A 20,438-nucleotide genomic window follows, 5' to 3' on the forward strand; every position below is an offset into this window, starting at 1 on the left:
CTCAGCTGGAGGGTTGAGACCCAAAAATGGATCACCTTAGTAGGTCTGTCGCCTGTAAGAACACGGAAAACAGGGAAAAATAATGCTAAATGCAAATAATAAAATGCAACTAGCCATATAATCGTGCATAGTTAGGATAGCAAAATAAACAGGCTTTGAAGTTTTAAAAAGAAGGGAAAAAACACTCTTTTGTTTGAGTTTGTCATCTAATCAAACTCTGCAGCATTTTGGTGGAAATAAATCTGCCACGTCATTGACACATGTTAGCTCATGTTGGCTAGCCTAAGAAAGGAAATAAGACCCGGGTTAGTTTGTGCCAACCACAATGTGTTTTGTTAGGTCAGTTATTGGCTGCTGAGAGCATGAAATCGTCGAAATTCAAGAGACACATAGAAATCAAAGAGGTCAATTTTCCTATTCAAAAATAAAAAGTTGTATTTACTAACATTATTTAATGCACTATGAACTAACATGAACTAACAAAGAACAATTGCTTTTTTATTAACTAACAATAACAAAAATGAATAAATGCTGTGAAAAATATATATTGTTCATTGTTTGTTCAAGATACCTAATACACTAACTAATGTTAACAAATTGATTCTTATTGTAAAGTGATACCATCATTTTGCATTTTGTTGGGCTTTTGCAGTTCATGATAATATTAATACATTTCAATGTTTGATTTTAAGAACACTTTTATTTTTGACACTTGTTGTCCAATGTAAAATCTTGGTCCTGAAGCAAAGTTCCAGTTAAAGTGACAGTTCACCCAAAAATTAAAATTCTCTCATCATTTACTCACCCTCATGCCAACCAGATGTGAATTACTTTCTTTCTTCAGCAGAACACAAATGAAGATTTTTAGAAGAATATTTCAGCTCTGTAGGTCCATAAAATGCAAGTGAATGGTGACCAGACCTTTGTAGCTCCAAAAATCACATCGAGGAAACATAGAAGTAATCCATAAGACTCCAGTGGTTAAATCCATATCTTCAGAAGCGATATAATAGGTGTGGGTGAGAAACAGATCAAAATGTAAGTCCTTTTTTACTCTAAATCTCCACTTTCACTTTCACATCTGCAAGTCACATGTGGTGCCTATTTAGTTTCACTTTCACATCTGAAAGATAAAGTGAAAATTAGAGTATATTTTATAAAAAACTATATATACTATTTTTATTGTATAATGTGTATTCTATATTGTGTGTATGTGTATTCTATATTGTGTATATTGTATACTGTACAATATTCTATATTGTGTGTATTGTATACTGTACATTGTATATTATTATTTGTATATTGTGTTGTGTGTAATTATGTGTATATTAGATATGTAAATTGTGATGTGTAAATCTGTTTGTTGTAAATTGGTATATGTCTCATCACTGTCATGACTGCTATGTTACTCGGAACTGCACCCAAGACTTTCACCCACTATTGCACTTGTGTATATGGTTGTGTGACAATAAAAGTGATTTTATTTGAAAAAGGAATTAAATATTGTTCTGTTTCTCACCCACACCTATTATATCACTTCTGAAGACATGGATTTAAACATTGGAGTCTTATGGATTACTTCTATGTTTCCTTGATGTGATTTTTGGAGCTACAAAGGTCTAAATCACCATTCACTAGCATTATATGGACCTACATACAATGTAGGGAAGCTCACCTATGAGGTGAGCTTCCCTCCCTCCAGGACATATATACCAGGCGGTGTGTGAAAAAGCTCGGAGGATCATCAGAGACTCCAGCCACTCGAGCCATGGGCTGTTCTCACTGCTACCATCAGGCAGGCGGTATCGCAGCATCAGGACCCGCACCAGCCAACTCCATGATAGCTTCTTCCCACAAGCAATCAGACATTTTAACTCTTGATCTCCCACAATCAAAATACATCAGCACTGCACTTTATTACTCTTACTCTTACATCTCACACCGGACTGTCATAAATTATATTATTATTATTATATTATATTCTCTCTTAACAACACACTGGCAACTTACTATCAACTGACAGCATGACTGTCAATACAGTACAATACAACCTACTGTACATTCTATATATACTATATATACTTTTTTATTGTATAATGTGTATTCTATATTGTGTGTATTGTATACTGTACAGTGTATGTTATTATTTGTATATTGTGTTATGTGTAATTATGTGTATACTAGATTTTAAATTGTGTTGTAAATCTGATGTTTATTGTAAATTGGTATATGTCTCATCACTGTCACAACTACTATGTTGCTCGGAACTGCACCCAAGAATTTCACACACTATTGCACTTGTGTATATGGTTGTGTGACAATAAAAGTGATTTTGATTGTAAAATACGCTGGCTGCCACCCCTGGAGTTCGCTAGTTCGCTAGTTCGAATCCCAGGGCGTGCTGAATGACTCCAGCCAGGTCTCCTAAGCAACCAAATTGGCCCAGTTGCTAGGGAGGGTAGAGTCACATGGGGTAACCTCCTCGTGGTCGCTATAATGTGGTTTGTTCTCGGTGGGGCGCATGGTGAATTGAGTGTGGTTGCCGCGGTGGATGGCGTGAAGCCTCCACACGCGCTGTCTCCGTGGCAACGCGCTCAATAAGCCACGTGATAAGATGCGCGGGTTGACTGTCTCAGACGCAGAGGCAGCTGGGATTCGTCCTCCGCCACCCGGACTGAGGCGAATCACTATGCGACCACGAGGACTTAGAGCGCATTGGGAATTGGGCATTCCAAATTGGGAGAAAAAGGGGAAAAATCCCTCCCAAAAAAAGAAAAAAAAAAGTGATTTTGATTTGATTTTTTTTTTACAGAGCTGAGATATTTTTCAAAAAATCTTCGTTTGAGTTTGATACACATCTATGATGGCATGAGGGTGAGTAAATAATAAGAGAATTTTCATTTTTGGGTGAACTATCCCTTTAAGAACCACTTGATTAAACAACTCTCACCTCCATTCTTGCTCTCAACATGCGGCTTAACTGCGATGCTAACTTGAAGAGACAGCGGTCTGCTCTCCTCCTCTGCCCTCTGCTTGTTTTTCAGGTTCTTTCTCACCAGGTTCTGCAAGAGGGATGGAGAGAAAAAGTGAGAGAACGAGACCTGGTAAAGAGCAATTTGCAAATGATAATCAGGACACATTAGCCAGAAGAATGGCCGTTAAGTCATTAACACAGAGATCAGTGACAAGCTCCCACGCCTGTTACTCCCACAGATCAATGCACTTAAAAAATGACAAAAGCACGGCGTGAATTAACATTTCAAACCCCGCGGCTCATGAATTTTGCAGTGGGTGATGCAGCAAGTTCTGTGAGCATGTGACCCTGGTGTTTTCCCAGAGAGCAAAGCTACTGCGTATGGCATATCGCACCTCTTGCAGCACGCTGTTGAAAAGGGCGGCGTAATCTCGCTCCTTCTCCATCAGCTGGGCGTGCATGCCATGTTCTGCTATCTGGCCATCCTTCATCAACACCACATCATCACAATCTGGCAAGTACTGTAGGACAAACACATAGAGCATGTGTTACATTACTGTGTTACTCCTGATAACTGGGGTACTTTGGGTGGTTGCTAGGCTCTTCTGGATGGTTGCTAGGGTGTTCTGGGTGGTTGTTGTGTCGATGCACATTGGCCCAAGTCAAAAGGGCCCACCCCAAATCTCTATGATATTCTGGTCTCTACTAAATATGGCTTGAATCCCTGCTTCAATGCTATGGGTCTATGGGATTTTTTTTGTTTTTCATAATTTTTTTCATCCACCAGGTAAATAAAAGTCAGATAGCTTAGAAAAATAATAGCACACAATTTTTTCAATGTGAACATTACAACAGCTGTACAATACTACAATACTTACAATACAAACCACATGATTTGAGGTCTATAGCACAAACAGTCCAGGACGAGTTGCTAAAGTTTAATACTTAGGGTTAGGGGTTTGCACTTATAACCAGAACAGTAACGTACTTTACTTAATTGAAAAAGTAACACAGGTATTATGGTGTAACTTCTAACACATTACCATCCCAAACATTGTTCATTAATCCTTTCTCATTATCTTTTGAAACTGTGAATTCATAACCTAAGCACAGCACAGAAAAAAACAGCATCCATGAACAAATATTCTAGTTTTGTATGTACCATGTTTTATTCACATTCACAAATTTATATATTCTTAATGTAACCTGGTGGATGTGTGCAACATCATCTGCCCAGGGTGTGATGTGTGTTTGTGTTTTGCTACCGTGCAGCAAAATTCATGCATTCAAAAAGACTCTTGCCTGCAGTTGGTGCGTAACAAAGATGACAGTTCTGCTCCTGGCAGCAGTGCGAATGGCGCTGTGGAATAGGTGGGAGCCCACGCGTGTGTCTACAGCGCTGAGCGGGTCGTCCAGCAGAAGGACGGGTCTCTCGCTGTACAGCGCCCGTGCTAGACTCACTCTCTGCTTCTGGCCGCCGCTGAGGTTAGCTCCCCTCTCCCCAATCTGCAGAAGATAATTCAGTTCCAGCTTATTCTATCAAATGTATTTTTCAAGGCTATCTACAATGGAAAAAGTAATACAGATTTCATACAAGTGAGATTTGTATGACCTCGTCTCTTCAGGTCAGGTATTATATTACGAGCATTAAAATCTGTAGATACCTCAGTCATGTCTCCATATGGTAGCACAGTAATATCAGGAACTAAACAGCATGCTTCCAAAACAGCATTGTACCTGGTGAGAACGCAAAATGAATTTCATTTCAAAGCAGAAAGGCCAAATTAATTTTGTTGAATTTCATGCTGAAGTTATATTATCCATGAATACAGCTTCATACTTTTCCTCAATGTATTCTTTTCCGAACAGGATGTTCTCCCGCAAGGAACTGTTGAGGATCCAGGCTTGTTGAGCGACATACGCAAAGTCTCCGTTTACCGCCACTGAGCCAGCAAGGAGGGTCATCTAGAGAGAGGGCAGATAATCGAACCTGAACATCTATTATTTCCCTGGTGAAAAGACTCTTGTTTATTCTGGTTAAAGGAATAGTTCAATAAAAAATGAAAATTCTGTCATTATTTACTCACCTGTATTTTGTTCTAAATAGGTATGCTGTTATTTTTTCCATTGAAAACAAAAGGATAAATGCTGAAGACTGTACACCTGGTGTAGGTATCTTTTTTTGACATGAAGTGCTATTTCCCTGTTAATTACTGTTTTATATTGTTATAATTTTACTGTTCAATTTCCTGTTTTTTTTTTTTTGTTTTTTTTTATTTAAATATGCAGAAGTGGGAATTAGATAAGAGAGCTACGGTGGATAAGAAGATTATCAGTGAATAATGACTTAAAGTTCCTCACATAAATCTATCGTTTGGCTTCAGAAGGCTTAGAATACGGCAGACAATGGACATATGGTGTATGTTGTACTGACTCTTTTTTTTGTTGCTTTTATTTTTTTATTTTTTTTATTCTTCTGACAGCCATGGTCACTGTGAACTGTTGTTGTATGGAAAATAGAAGCATGAACATTCTTCAGCATATCTCCTTTTGTGTTCAATGGAAAAAAATAACAGCATACAGGTTTGGAATGACACAAGTAAATAAAAGACAGAATTTTCATTTTTGGGTGAACTATTCCTTTAATGCTGGTTTGGTCTCCAAGCCATGCTGCTTGTCCTTTTTAAAGGTGCACTCAGTCATTTTTTCCTCATTTAAAAAGTTTTACTTCTAAAGAAATGAATAATAATATTGAAACATATGTATTGTATGAAATCATGACCACTCACATGAGATGAAGATTTAAATCATATCAGTAACCTTATAAAAGTTATTTTATTCTACATGGGGAGTGGCGCCTCATGGGGGCAGCCATGTTATCATCACATGACCAGCTAAATACTACTCTCTTAATCTCAGTAACTGCCCTGTTATTGTAAACTTTTGTTCATGGATTAAATTAATCCTACTGTGCATAGTGAGTTTCTACAATGGCACTGTTTGAATGATGTAGCATCCAAGCCACTAGGTGTCACTGTAAGCCAATGTAAGTCATTTTGACATAATTCAAAAAAATTACTGAGTGCACCTTTAACTGGGCACTAATACTGATCATGCAATAATTCAAAGCACTAAACAGTTCTCAATACAAACACATAAAAACAGAGCATTACTGACAGAAGAAGTTGTCTTGTTTTACATGTGCATATTTTCTCACCTGTCCCAGCAGAGCAGAAAGCAGCGAACTCTTTCCACTGCCGACTCCACCACAAACACCAACCAGTGACCCCTTGGTGCACACAGCAGAAAACGGTCTGTTAATTTATGTCATAGGGAGATTTAATGGAAGCATAATGAGTTTAACCCATGTTATAAAAGGCTTGGTAAACAGGAACTCTATTCAAATTGTGTTTTCCTGTAGGCGAGACTTAATGTTCCTCATGGAAATAGCATTTTTGTCTGAATAGAATGAGAAATGATTGTCAGTTCTGAAAATGTACAGACTCTATAAACTATTATGTGCTGTATGAATGACTGCACATGGAATGGTAAAAATGCTCTGATGATTTGTCACAGTAAAGGTTGGAGTACCTTCTGTACGCATAGGTCTATGCGGTGCAGGGATTTGTGGAGGGGAGGTCGAATACTCTGGGTGGATGAGACGGTGCTCTGAGGGCTCTCCTGTTCCATGTGCGTGAGGAGGTGTTCTGCGTTGGGTTCCTCGCTCTTCCCTTTGCTCTCCTCAGTGATGTACAAGCTCAGTTTCTCTCTCCTCAAAACTCTCTTCATACCGCCTCTTTTCTGCTGGGGTCGGCTCTTCTTCCCCTGTGAGCTGCAGGTCTTCTCCCAGACCAGAGTGGCATCTCTGAATTCAATCACGTTATCAGGATCTTCAATTTTGACGGAGATTAGCTCTCTGTCCTCCATCATGAAGAGCTTCTGTGTGTGAAAGTGGAGGCATTGAGCCTGGGAACACTGGGTTTATTTGGCAAAAAATACTTTAAAGGGGCAGTTTACCCAAAATTTAAAATTCTCTCATCATGTAGTCACCCTCATGTTGTTCAAAACCCAGGTGGAACACAAAATAAGATATTTTGCAGAATGTCCGAAGTGTTCTTTTCCATTCAATGAAAATAAATGGGACTGGGGCTGTCGAGCTCCAAAGCGACAAAAAAGCACCATAAAAGTAGTCAAAAGTAGGGGCGGCTGTGGCTCAAGTGGTAGAGCGGGTCGGCCACTAATTGCAGGCAGGGTTAGCGGCTCAATTCCCGGCCCACATGACTCCACATGCCGAAGCGACCTTGGGCAAGACACTGAACCCCAAGTTGCTCCCAATGGCAAGCTAGCGCCTTGCATGGCAGCTCTGCTGTCATTGGTGTGTGAATGTGTGTGTGAATGGGTGAATGAGTCACAGTGTAAAGTGCTTTGGAACCACTAAGGTTAAAAAAGGCATTATATAAGTGCAGACCATTTACCATTTTTACCATATGACAATCAAAGTCTTCTGAAGCCATATGATAGCTTTGTGTGAGGAAAAGATCTAAAGCAGAGGGAAAGATTGTCAGTGAATAACGACTTAAATTATGTATCTAAAGTGTCATTTCCTCAAAAAACAAACAAACAAACAAACAAACTATTGTATGACTTCAGGAAACTTGGAATATAGCACAAAAGTTATTTATTTTTTTTTTGGACCAATTTTAAATGGTACTTTTATGGCGTTTTTTTTTGTTTTTTTTGGAGCTTGACAGCTGCAGCTGGACATTCCGCAATTTTCCTGTGCATACTATGGACTAAAGAAAGTCATATAGGTGTGAAACAAATAGGGTGAGTATTTGATGAATGTTCCTGTTGAAATGTTTGTTGTTGACCTGGAATCTTTTGACGGCGACGGCACCTTCTGATAAAGCACGCACCGCCAGGGGCGTGACCTTTAGGGCAAATGTCATGGAGTTAAAAACCGCAACTACTGTGAAGGCCTGCAGTTTGCGACAGAAAAGAAAACCGGAATCAGAGAACTCACTTTGTTTACGAGCTTCAGGCAGTGTGTTAAGAGTGAACATATAGCTTTACCTGTGCTGCAGTGAGATCATGTCCCAAAGCCATGTGGAGAGTAAACGTGCACACACTAGCTATCACCACCACGACTGGAGCCACACCCACCGTGAGGCTCTGAACACAGCCAGCCCACTCCAGTATTTTCCTCTCTTCTGATCGAACCTCTGGAGACACAAATGGAGTAGGTGACAGTGAGTAAAGATAACAGTTAGATATCTTTTTCATGGCTATGTTTACACAGTCAATGTTTGGGATTTACAACTGCATTTACTAACAGTTGTGACTATCAAATTGTCCTTTACATTCAACAGCAAACAGGTAACCAAAGTCAAACTCACAAAAAAATGCCTGTAACCATGACAGATGACAGACGCTGTGGTGCATTTTTAAGGATATAAAGCTTATGTGTGTTATTTTCAGCACTCCAAACAGGACTGACATCCTTATTCTGCAGCTTCGTGAACACAGCCATATTGTGTTTCGATCCTACAGTGTGTTCAATCCAGCAACAAAACTAAGAACTATAACTGAAACAGAAAACAGATTGTAATCATATATGCGATGTTGCGTTAGATGGGAATGGTGAGGTACTGGCTGGGGTCCAATGCCCCATTTTGCCCTCCGTCTGCCACACTAATATTTGTGTCCCGACTGCCCGCTAGCTGGCACATTCATTCATTGCTGCTCTCTGGCTCATGCCCAAAGTGTTTGCTACTGGTCCAGATGTACTGGATATAATCACTAATAACATTCCTGGATCTCCATTAATTTCAATATAAAACATGTTAATCTATGCAAGTGGTAATATTTTATTCATAAGTGCATGCAAAAAGGTGTAAATAGAAGACAGAAGGCCATGCAACCATGCAAAATGTAAATTCTGTCATTATTTAATCACCCTTTTGTTGTTCCAAACCCATATGACTTTCTTCCATGGAACACAAAAGTAGATGTTAGGCAGAATTTTAGTTTCAGTCACCTCTCACTTTCAGAACAGCTTAATCTTTTTCCCACACAATGAAAGTGAATGGTGACTGAGGCTAACATTCTGACTTTTGAGTTCCAAGGATGGGTTTGGAACAACTTGACGGTGAGTAAGTTGACAGAATTTTAATTTCTGGGTGAACTATCTGTTAAACACCCCCATGAAATTACAAATGGAGTTTTAGTGAGTTTTTCTATTTCCATGTCATTTTAATTTTTTTCTGGAATGAGAATGACCCTCTTCCTAATACCACCTGCAACCAATCAGCAAATAGCTAATCATAGTTCATAACAGTGATGTAGTAAAAGCTTACTGACTGTTTAAAAAAAAAAAAAAAGAAGGTATGAGCCCTTCAAAATGCCCCACCCAAACATCCCTTTTTATCAACACAGTTAAGATAACTGTGCTTGTCAAGTTATTTCATGAGGTCTTTAACTAATTAATTAATTAGCTTCATCTCACTTTAAAAAGTTAAATGATCATTCTCCCCCATTTAAATTGGCCCACACAAATTGTTTTCATCTACTGCTAAACAAAGTCCCTCTAAAGGCAATATGGATAAGAGAGCGTTAAATGCTTCATAAATTCATCTTTAAAGCTCAAGGACACTCAGGACATTTAGATGATGGAGGACCAAGGAGGAAAAAAGCCAAAGCCAGTATCTTATGAAACTGGAGACTGTTCCTTTGAATGCAATGACAAAGCCACAGAGATGATCCCTTGATTTCCAGCGAGACTTAGAGATCTAAGTGCTTAGACAAACAGGAAGTAAGTGTTTAATGATGGTGGCTGACTTAGTGCTATTGCTTGTGTGGGCGTAGTGGAGTGGCAACTCACTTTGGATGTTGTTGGCAAACGGCTTCTCCCAGCAGTACATCTTAATGAACTTAATACAGCCTAGGATCTCGTTCATCAGCCGGACGCGCCGGTCCGTAACCACCACACACTTCTTACGGAAATATGCAGTTAGGCGGGAGGCCAGCATCTGTGGGAAATAATTAAAATGTTAAGACGAGACTACATCGTGCACTCTCAAAGGGAATTCTCCTGACCTAAAACATTAGTGCAAGGTACATAAATGACTGAATGTACTCAATCAATACACAGAAAAGTTTGTGTATTGAGACACTTTGGCTATGGGCACAGCACAAGCCAGAGTGCCCAATTCTGATTTACTACTCAATTCTGAAGTGTGTTTGAGGTTGTTCACATGATATTTTAAATGTGGCCCATAAACGAATAATAAACAAATATATTTTAGCACCTTATGGTGTAATACTTACACTTACCTTTTGGTGTAATCCTAGTGTTACATGTATACTTTATATTTACTGTATGTTCTGCATAGTGTAATTGCATCATATTACAGTTTTTAATTATCTTCATGTATAATTATTATTGATATCATATGGTTTTATATTTTATTATTATATGAAAGTAGAAAAACTTTTGATTTCCAACCTTAAAGGAATATTCCGTGTTCAGTATAAATTAAGCTCAATAAACAGCATTTGTGGCATAACGTTAATTACCAAAGAAATTTATTTTGACTTGTCACTCTTTTTCTTTTAAAAAAGCAAAAATTGTGGTTAAAGTGAGGCACTTTCAGTGGAAGTGAATGGGCCCAATTTGTGGATGTGTGAAGCTTACAATTTTATAAAAGCACTTACATTGATTCTTCTGTTGACACTCATTTATTATTTGTACAGTTGTTTAAACCATGATTTTTACAGTCTTTTAGGGTTTTAGGATTTACGCCGTTGTCGACATGGCAACAAAGTTGTAAAACTGGATATAACTTTACACAAAAAATTTTAGTAAGCGATTTGATCACATTGCAATCATGTTAACATGCATATTGTTTACATATTTTGGCTGTACTTTTGAAAAAGTGGTTAGTTTAATATTTAAGGTTTGGCCAGATTCACTTCCATTGTAAGTACCACACTGTAACCCAGATTTTTGCTTTTTTTAAAGAAAACGTGGCAAAGTCAAAATCAATTTTTGTTATACTCAACATTATGCCACAAATGCTGTTGATTGAGTTACCTTATATTGAACCTAAAATATTCCTTTAAATCTATGCATTAGCATTAGCATTTTAATTTATTTTGTTACTGTTAAAGCAAATGTCACAACATTTGAAACCATTGTACATCAATATACTGTATATGTTCTGTGTTTTCTTGGTAATACTGCACACAGTGCAATTCATAGATTTTTTTTATGATTAATTTCAAGAGTAAATCAAGCATGCATTTATGACAAATGTGAGAATATTGAGCGAAAACTAAAGCATCAAATCGCATGAAACTCATCCTGACTGTTCACAGTAAAGCCACATTGCAACAAAATTAGATACGTATTATATTTATCTCCACAAATGAAGGTGGCTGATATTGAATTTTAAATGTCAACTTCAATGTGATTTTTGCTGTTTACACTGTCATCCAAAAAACAAATCTTTGTCTCATGTGAATGAAAACTGGGCCACATTCAGAAGTTGTAAATATTCAGTTTATTAAGGTTGATTGGGTGTGCTTATCTTACCATAGTGGGATAGAAGGTAACAAAGACGGCTGATCCCAAGAGTGCAGTTGGTCCTAAGAAATATGTGTTGTATAACAGGCCCAGAATTCCAACAAGCGGCCCACCAGCCAGCAGACAACCCACTGAAACTGCCTCATACAGACGCTGCCCATCACTGGAGCAAATGTTCACCAGCTGAAAGGACAACAGGATGAGGCATCAAAATTAAGGCATGACCTTTCAATGTTCAGTTCACTATGTGTGACCTGTGTAAATGACAATAAAAGACTTATAACTTATGAACTGGATCATAGCTAGCATCACAAGGTAGGTAGCGCATTAGCACCATGTTATAAAGCACAAAGACCTCGCTAACACAATTACAATTCAATCACAATTCTCACAGAGCAAAGGACACAGGCTAAGGAACTGATCTCTCTTAGATGTCACATTTCATTTAAAGTCAACATATAATAATACAAGTAACGCGCCTCACGTAATCAGATTAATTTTTCGAGAAACGTGTAAAGTAACGGAATATATATATTTTAGACTATAATATCAGAGTTACTTTTTAAATAAAGTAATGTGTTGCTTTTGTACACCTCTACTTTCCCTGTAATGCAAGAAATCAGGAGCAAAAGTGTGCAAACTTCGGGGAAAAGACGTAGTGCATGATGGGCATTGTAGTTCTATAGAGTGTGAGGCCAGAGACTATTTAGCAGAGACAAGTCACTTCTATTTAAATGAATGGGAGAAATTGGAACGCCCAACCAAGAAGCTCTGGCACCCAACAGTCAATAGATGTAGAAAGGAAGTCCCGCCTTGCAGGTAAAAGAGCCAATCGCCTTTTAGATACAGACATCACCTGTCAAGCAACTCGCTAACACGCATACGTATTAGCTATACAAGCCGTGTTTAGTGTAATATGAGGTCAACATTCGGTAGAGTGAAACGCTATTGATTCATGTGTAAATACACACTGCAAAAAAAACAAAATCAGTAAACGTGTTTAGGCAGAGGGATTATAAGGTTAGTCTTCCACTGGCCACAACATGATACAGAGGGTGAAATACTCGACTTATTCAGCTGAACTGCTCCGTGTTACAGCTCCCCGTAACTGGGAGAATGAGATAAGAAAAGCTGACTCTGGATCAGTGACTGCGAGCAACATTCTACATCCAATGTCTTAGTTTCTAAAAAGATCCTACTTTTTAGTTTTATAATAAACAAGTAGTTTGATTCATGAAACAAACAGTTTTTAATGACATATTGGTAGCATTAAAAACAATTCCATTCGGGAGGCCTGGGTAGCTCAGCGAGTATTGACGCTGACTACTACCTCTGGAGTCACGAGTTTGAATCCAGGGCATACTGAGTGACTCCAGCCATGTCTCCTAAGCAACAAAATTGGCCCGGTTGCTAGGGAGGGTAGAGTCACGTGTAATGTGTGGTTCTCGGTGTGGCATGTGGTGAGTTGTGCGTGGATGCCGCGAAGAATAGCATGAAGCCTCCACATGATCTATGTCTCCGTGGTAACACACTCAACAAGCCACGTGATAAGATGCGCGGATTGATGGTCTGAGACGTGGAAGCAACTGAGATTCATCCTCCGCCACCCAGATTGAGGCAAGTCACTACGCCACCACGATGACTAAGAGCGCATTTGGAAGAGCGCATTCCAAATTGGGGATAAAGGGGAGAAAAAAAGAAACAAAAATGATTACATTCAAGTTGTATTAACATGCGTCTTTGAAGTTGTGTGCGATCAAACAGTGGCGTCTGTACACACCGTGGATCAACTCAAATTAAGTGTGCACTGAGATGACTTAAGTGAATGTGATGAGGAGGAGGGCATGGCCGGGCCATGATAGAGCACGGTAGGTGCTGAATCAGCTGATCAATGGGAGAGCGAGATAAGGGGCAGCCGGAGTTCATTTATATTGTTAATCCTTTATGTTGACTGTTCAGCCAGTTCCCGCCTCCTCCTTGCCCATCCATTTATCTGTTACAGTTGTGCCGAAACAGGGGAGGGAGGAGGGATGTGCTGTCGTGGAGTCCTTGCTGCTGCCATCCGCCAGGGGAGCAGCCGCAGCGGTCTGCCTGGGGACGGAGTGGTCACTGCCAACCGTGGAGAGCCGGAGGAACCGCGGCCGTCTGCCGAGAAGGGGAGGAGCGGTTCCGTCCACCAGGGGCTGGAGGACTCACTGTCGTCTGCTGGGGGAGGAGTGAGCTGGCGTCCGCCAGAGGGGGAGTGGTTAAGGACCAGGCGACAGCGCATCAGGGAGCCGGCGAGCAAGTAGTTCTCTCACTCTCCTCTCTCTCGCTCTGTGTGTCTCCACTTGCCCTTTCCCTCTCCCCACGCCTCCCCTCGTCTCTCCCCCAGGTTTGCAGGAGGTGGGGTGGACCACCGGCTGAAATAACGGCAGGAAGGGCAGCGTCTCCCCTCCAGAGATGGAGGGGTGTGGGTGGGTTGTTAGTCAGACCAGTGGCGCCCCGGCCTGAATCGGGCGGGGGAGGAGTGTGATGAGTAGGAGGGCATGGCTGGGCCATGATGGAGCCGGCACTGAATCAGCTGATCAGCTGGAGAGTGAGATCAGGGGCAGCTGGAGACACTGGTTCGAGAGAGAGAGACGCACAAGGCCGCGTTGTGTGTGTCTGTTTGTTTATGTTTTATGTTGTTTAAGTTTTTAAATTCCCACCTCCTCCTTGCCCGACCATTTATCTGTTACAGTGAAAAATATTATTTTATTATCAGACACATTCCTTGAACATGTTAGGCTGACATTCCCCACTGAATTTTATCCTGACTTTTGAAAAACATCTTAAGTTGACTCTGACATGGTCGATGGGCACAGCACATGATTACATATATGATGCAGGTTCAAGTGTTGCACTTTGCTGCTTCAGGTAAGACAGTGGTTATGCTTTATTTTTCATACTGGCTGCCATGTTGATGGAAAAACAAATCATGCATATTCATGTTATTGATTCTTTATTATAAATATGACGTGAAGACCTACTTTCTAAATATCTGTTTGTTTACTATGTTGTTTTGACATGAGTTGTGGTGAGGGCATGGCTGAGCGTTTGTCCGGGGAGAGGGGAAGCGGTAAGGATTCATCCCTGGGTGATAATTATGTCTAACAGCTGTTTCTTGTTGCAGTAATACGGGGAGAGCGATAAAAGGAGACCACGGCAGAGGAAAGGGAGAGAGAGAGTGCTACACATAAGTGCAACGTGTTAAAGTGTTTAAACCCTATCATTGAGTGTTTATTTTGGTGAATAAAGAGTTTGAAGATACCTGAACCACGCTTCCTCATTCCCACAATGACCAGTCCTGTTACAGTGGTGCCGAAACCCAGGAATCTTGACGAAGACAATACACCAACATGGAGTCCTCACCGTTGGCCAAAGTCATTAAATCCCTTGCAAGCATGCACCAGGCTCAGCACCAGGCCCTGCTGGAGCTTCGCGAGGCCAAGACCAGTGTTTCCAGGTGATTCTCCAGGCTCAAGCGGAGGACCGGTAGGTGCTTCTTACACCAGGAGCAAGGCTCAGCTGCGACCCCAGACCAAACAGCTTCCATGTCCCTTCTCACCCTCATGAAAATGGGCCCACAAGACGAACCGGAGGCGTTCATAGATATGTTTGAGCGAACGGCGGAGCTGTGGAATGGCCGAAGTCAGAATGGGTGGCCCGTCTCCTTCGGTTGTTGTTCGGGGAAGCCCAGCTTGCAGCCCAACATCTGCCTGCAGCGAATCTCCTGGTGTATGAGGACTTAAAGAAAGCCATCTTGCAACGGGTCGGCTGTAGCCCAGAGCAACAATGACAACCATTCTGCTCGCTAACGCTGAGCGAGCATGGCTGCCCGTTTGCGTTCACCCAACAGCTCCATGTCGCCTGCCGGAAGTGGCTGCTGGCGGAGGAGCACAATGCTGAGGAAGTCATCGATCTGGTGGTGCTGGAACAGTTAATCTTTCATCTGCCGACAGGAATGGCGAAATGGGTCCAGTGCCACCACCCGGTGTCGTTGGAAGAGGCCGTCCAGTTGGCGGAGGACCATATGGCGGCGTACACGGAGGCGGAGGAGCCCTCATTCTCTCTCTCTCGCTACCTCGCACCCCCCCCCTCGTGTCTGGTCCCCACCCATTTCCCCAGAAACGGGGAACGATAACCCCCAAACCGGCTCCCCGTTCACGGGGGTTTGTCCAGCTGGTAGTTCCTCCTGTCTCTTCTCACTCTCCCCCCCAGGTTGGTGAATTTGCTACTGTGGGTGTGAGTGTAGCGTCTGGGCCGGCTTGCTGGAGTTGTGGGGAGCCAGGGTACTTCCAGGACCAATGCCCCGTGATGGAACTGGGGACAGTTGTCCGGGTCCCTGACACCCCACGGGCTGCTCCCGATTGAGCTGGAATGTACCAGATACCTGTGAGTATCAGGGGAAGTACATATCAAGCTTTGGTGGATACTGGTTGTAATCAAACCACTATCCATCAATGTTTGGTTCTAGACAAGGCTTTGGGCACGGGGCAGAGGGTGAAGGTGTGGTGTGTGTATGGGGATATTCAAAGTTACCCTGTAGTGACAGTCACTATTCAATTTCGGGGACAAAACATAGTATCGAGGCTGAGGTTAATTCCCACCTCACCCATCCACTAATTTTGGGAATGAATTGGCCGGAATTTACTACTTTATTGAGGGGAATGTGTGTGGATGGGTTCTGCGACAAAGCGTATCGGTGTGTGGGGTGTGACATGCTGGTTGGGGAGGCAGAGCCAGAGCCTTCGACATCAGCTCCACGTCAGCATGACGTAAGGGAGGAGGAATTCTTGGCTTCCCAGCCTTTATAGATTTCCCTCTGGAGCAGTCACAAGATGAGACCCTTAGGCACACTTTTGATCAACTGCATGTGATTGATGGTCAACGCCTCCAGACATTGGCCAGACATTGTACTCTCACATCCATATTTTTTAATTATTAAAGATAGGTTGTATTGAGCGACACAGGACACTCAGACAAAAGAGGATACAACCCAATTGTTGATACCGAAAAGTCGTCAGGAAATGCTATTCCAGACGGCTCATTATAATCCGATGGTGGGTCACTTAGGGTGAGAAAAAACACAAAACCGTCTAATGGCCCGTTTCTATTGGCCGGGCATGTGCAGCATGCCGTGAATGTCAGCTGGTGAATCTGCTGGCTGCCCCAAAAGGTGGAACGATTTCATAAAACCCTGAAAAATATGATTCGTAAGTTCGTGCACGAGGACACTAGGAATTGGGATAAGTGGCTCGAACCCCTGTCATTCACAGTTCGAGAGGTCCCCCAAGCCTCCACAGGGTTTTCCCCATTCAAGCTGCTGTATGGGCGTCGGTCACATGGCGTGCTCGACATCATGCGGGAAGCTTGGGAGAAGGGACCTTCAAACAGTAAAAACGAAATTCAGTACGTTCTTGATCTTAGAGCAAAACTCCACACTTTGGGTCGACTAACACAGGAGAATTTGCTCCAAGCTCAAAAACGTCAAAGCCGACTGTATGATAGGGGCACTTGGCTATGAGAATTTGCACTGGGAGACAAAGTGCTTGTATTACTCCCAACATCGAGGTCCAAATTACTCTGCAAGTGGCAAGGGCCCCTTGAGGTCACACGACGAGTGGGAGATCTCGATTATGAGGTAAAACGAACAGATAAAGGTGACGCATATATAACATTTCAACCTCCTGAAATTATGGAGGGAGGCGGTCCCTATAATGTTGGCAATGGTGGTTCCAGAGAGGGCAGAACTCGGGCCGGAGGTGAACCTAAAAGCCAATCATCTCACCCTGGTCCACCTCTTGCCGTCTCAACTCACAGAGGTTGCCAAGTTGCAAAAAGGATTTGCAGATGTGTTCTCGCCACTACCTGGTCATACAAACCTCATACAGCACTACATTGAGACTACGCCCGGGGTAGTGATACATACTCGTCCCTACCGACTTCACAAGCACAAGAAAAATGTGATACGAGAAGAATTGGATGCTATGCTCGAGATAGGAGTAATAGAGGAATCCCACAGTGAATGTTCCAGCCCGGTGGTGCTGATTCCTAAGAGCGACAGGTCGGTCCGGTTCTGTGTGGATTATCGGAAAGTAAACGCCAATGCCTAGTACTGATGAACTGTTCGATTGGTTAGGCACAGCTCGTTTTTATCCAACATTGCATTTGAAAATGGGCTATTGGCAGATCCCCTTAAGCCCAATATCCCGTGATGAAACAGCCCTCTTCACACCGTTCGGTTTACACCAATTCGTGACGCTTCCGTTCGATTTGTTTGGGGCTCCGGCTATGTTCCAGTGGCTCATGGACCGAGTCCTCAGACCGCACGTTGCTTACACCTCGGGAAGGCCCCTCCCATCTCCAACTGCAGTTTTTGGTGGTGGGCAGGCCGGATGGCTCCCTGGCCTGAGTCGGGCGGTGGGGGTGTGTGGCGAGGGCGTGGTTGAGCGTTTGTCCCCAGAGGGGAAGCGGTAAAGATTAATCCCTGGATGATAATTATGTCTAACAGCTGTTTCTTGTTGCAGTAATCCGGGGAGAGCAATAAAAGGAGACCACGCCAGAGGAAAAGGATAGAGAGAGAGTGCTACACAGCAGTGCAATGTGTTAGAGTGTTTAAACCCTACCATTGAGTGTTTATTTTGGTGAATAAAGAGTTTGAAGATACCTGAACCACACTTCCTCATTCCCACAATAACCAGTCCTATTACATGAGTGTTGTACAGTAGCTAGCATGACCTGTAATGTCTCTTGTATGCAATGCTTGGCTTATTTGTATGGAATGCATAGCATAGCAGGAGAGAAAGTGGCTGTGAGAAAAAGTAACACAAAAGTTACATAACACTTTACTTTCCATAAAAAAAAATAATTTTTAATTAAGTTACTTTTTTAAGGAGTAATGCAATATTCTAACGAGTTACTTTTAAAAGTAACATAACCCAACACTGTTTGTTACATTAACCCCCATATTAAATTCCTGCAATACCAACTGACAAACGTTTAGAAAGGCTTCTTTGTTCCAGGCTACAACAGCCTAAATAGATATCTGGCTATTGGCTAACATAAATCAGTAAAAGCCAAGGTTATGTCAGACAAATAGGAATGTCAAGGTGGAACAAGTTTGATGAATTTTTTTAATTTATTTTTTTTAATTACCATGCACTGATGAATCATGCACAATAAGACCAGAAACATACTGTATGTTATGAAAGTGAAAAAAGTACATTTTGATTTCAAGTTCACTTTAGTTTAATTTTGATAAGTAAAGCATGACCAGAAGAGCTCAGTCTTTATTTAAATTCTTAGTGGAGTAGTAAATAGTTTATAGACTTTTAACACAGTTTACCTCTCCTGTGCTGATGTCTCTGGTACTGCAGAGTCGCAGGATTTTCTGGTAGGCAAATGTGAGCACAGCTCCCCTGAGGCGTGCAGCAGTGCGGTAGTTGACAGCCCACATGAAAGCTAGAGACCACGAGCGTGTGAGCTCCATGAGGAAGATCCCCCCGACCAGAGCCAGGCCGTACAGCAGCTTCACCTCTGAGCACTGAGAATACTCCAGCAGCGCTCGGATCAGCAGAGCCTGAGAACAACGTGCCACAAACAATGAAGGTTTGCTCAGGGATGAGACAGGTGTACAATGTGTTTTCAAGTTTTTTTATTTATTTATTTTCTTTATTTGAATTAAATCAAAATTACATGAGGAGGGAGATCTGGTATCAAAGCTTCCATTAATTGTTTCTGGGGTCAGGGGATCAAGTGCCTCTCATAGGAAAATACAAGAAAACCTTCTACTACTAAGTATCAAACTTTAGACAACATCTGATTCTGATTCAACATTAAAGGGATAGTTTACCCCAAAATAGAAATTCTCATAATTTACTCATCCTCATGCCATTCCAGATATGTATGACTTTCTTTCTTCTAGAGGTGGGAAAAAAATATCAATATGTTAAAGTATCGTGATATTTTTCCTCGTGATATTGCATGCCAAATATCAATATTATTATTTACATTTTTCCACATTAATATTGTGGTGATGGGAAAAAATATCTTGCCAAATCAATCTAGAAATTCAACAACAGTCCCTTAGAAGGTGTAGTTGTCATGCTTTACGCATAATCAGCTTTACACACCCTCCCTTACTGAAATGTATTACGATTTTACAGTAGTAACATTAACGGAGGTATTTTGACAAAAATTTTAGTATCATATTAAATAGGCTAACCTTTTAGGTGAAATCTATTATACTTTTGTGTATTGAAACTGTGTAGTTAATAATATTTTTAAAGTGTTTAGTCTACTATTGTATTCATAAATACTATAAATTATTTTTAGAAAGACTAGATTGCACTGACCTAATTGCTGAAAAAGGGAGCCATTATGGTCTTATATGTCCATGGCTTTGCACTGTACATGGATATTAGGAAATAAACTGGCCTTGTTTTGTAAACTGGCACTTTTATATAAGTTTAACAATGCATCTGGTGATTTGAAAACAGTTTCCTTAAGTCTGATGAAGACGAATGAGAAACACTGAGTGAAATATCGCAATATATCGTAGTTCTGAATCGTAAAAAAAAAAAAAAAGAAAGAAAAATCGCAATAATATTTTATCGTGACCTTAATACCGATACTATATCATATCGCCAGTTATCTTGTGATTCCCACGCCTACTTTCTTCTGTAGAATACAAACGATTTTCTGAAAGATTTTCAGAAGAATATTTCAGCTCTGTAGGTCCATACTATGCAAGTTAATGGTGGTCAAATCTTTGAAGCTCGAAAAAAACAACATAAAGGCAGCATAAAAGTAATCCATTTGACAGTTAGTTACATTTTGGTCTGTTCTCACCCAGAA

The 20,438-nt window shown here is 41.3% G+C and overlaps 1 protein-coding gene across 3 annotated transcripts in view; it reads right to left on the reverse strand.

Moving 5' to 3' along the window:
- LOC127418353 (ATP-binding cassette sub-family C member 5-like) overlaps nucleotides 1–20,438 on the reverse strand; it is a 48,969-nt gene that overhangs the window by 16,260 nt on the left and 12,271 nt on the right. For 2 of the 3 annotated variants that reach the window (XR_007893415.1, XM_051658944.1), the window contains exons 5-16: nucleotides 18,928–19,161; nucleotides 11,568–11,741; nucleotides 9,855–10,002; nucleotides 8,048–8,196; nucleotides 7,846–7,953; nucleotides 6,566–6,913; nucleotides 6,192–6,263; nucleotides 4,815–4,939; nucleotides 4,639–4,711; nucleotides 4,277–4,480; nucleotides 3,370–3,495; nucleotides 2,951–3,062 (exon numbers count right to left, since the gene is read on the reverse strand). Coding sequence is in view for 2 of the 3 variants with exons in the window: in XM_051658944.1 (XP_051514904.1) it covers nucleotides 2,951–3,062; nucleotides 3,370–3,495; nucleotides 4,277–4,480; nucleotides 4,639–4,711; nucleotides 4,815–4,939; nucleotides 6,192–6,263; nucleotides 6,566–6,913; nucleotides 7,846–7,953; nucleotides 8,048–8,196; nucleotides 9,855–10,002; nucleotides 11,568–11,741; nucleotides 18,928–19,161 (1,873 nt within the window). In the remaining variant the exon portion in view is untranslated. The remainder of the gene's footprint in view (nucleotides 1–2,950; nucleotides 3,063–3,369; nucleotides 3,496–4,276; nucleotides 4,481–4,638; nucleotides 4,712–4,814; nucleotides 4,940–6,191; nucleotides 6,264–6,565; nucleotides 6,914–7,845; nucleotides 7,954–8,047; nucleotides 8,197–9,854; nucleotides 10,003–11,567; nucleotides 11,742–18,927; nucleotides 19,162–20,438) is intronic. The other variant, XM_051658945.1, reaches the window with a different exon arrangement.

This window comes from Myxocyprinus asiaticus, chromosome 27 (assembly GCF_019703515.2).
Source record: "Myxocyprinus asiaticus isolate MX2 ecotype Aquarium Trade chromosome 27, UBuf_Myxa_2, whole genome shotgun sequence".
Taxonomy (NCBI): Eukaryota; Metazoa; Chordata; class Actinopteri; order Cypriniformes; family Catostomidae; genus Myxocyprinus; species Myxocyprinus asiaticus.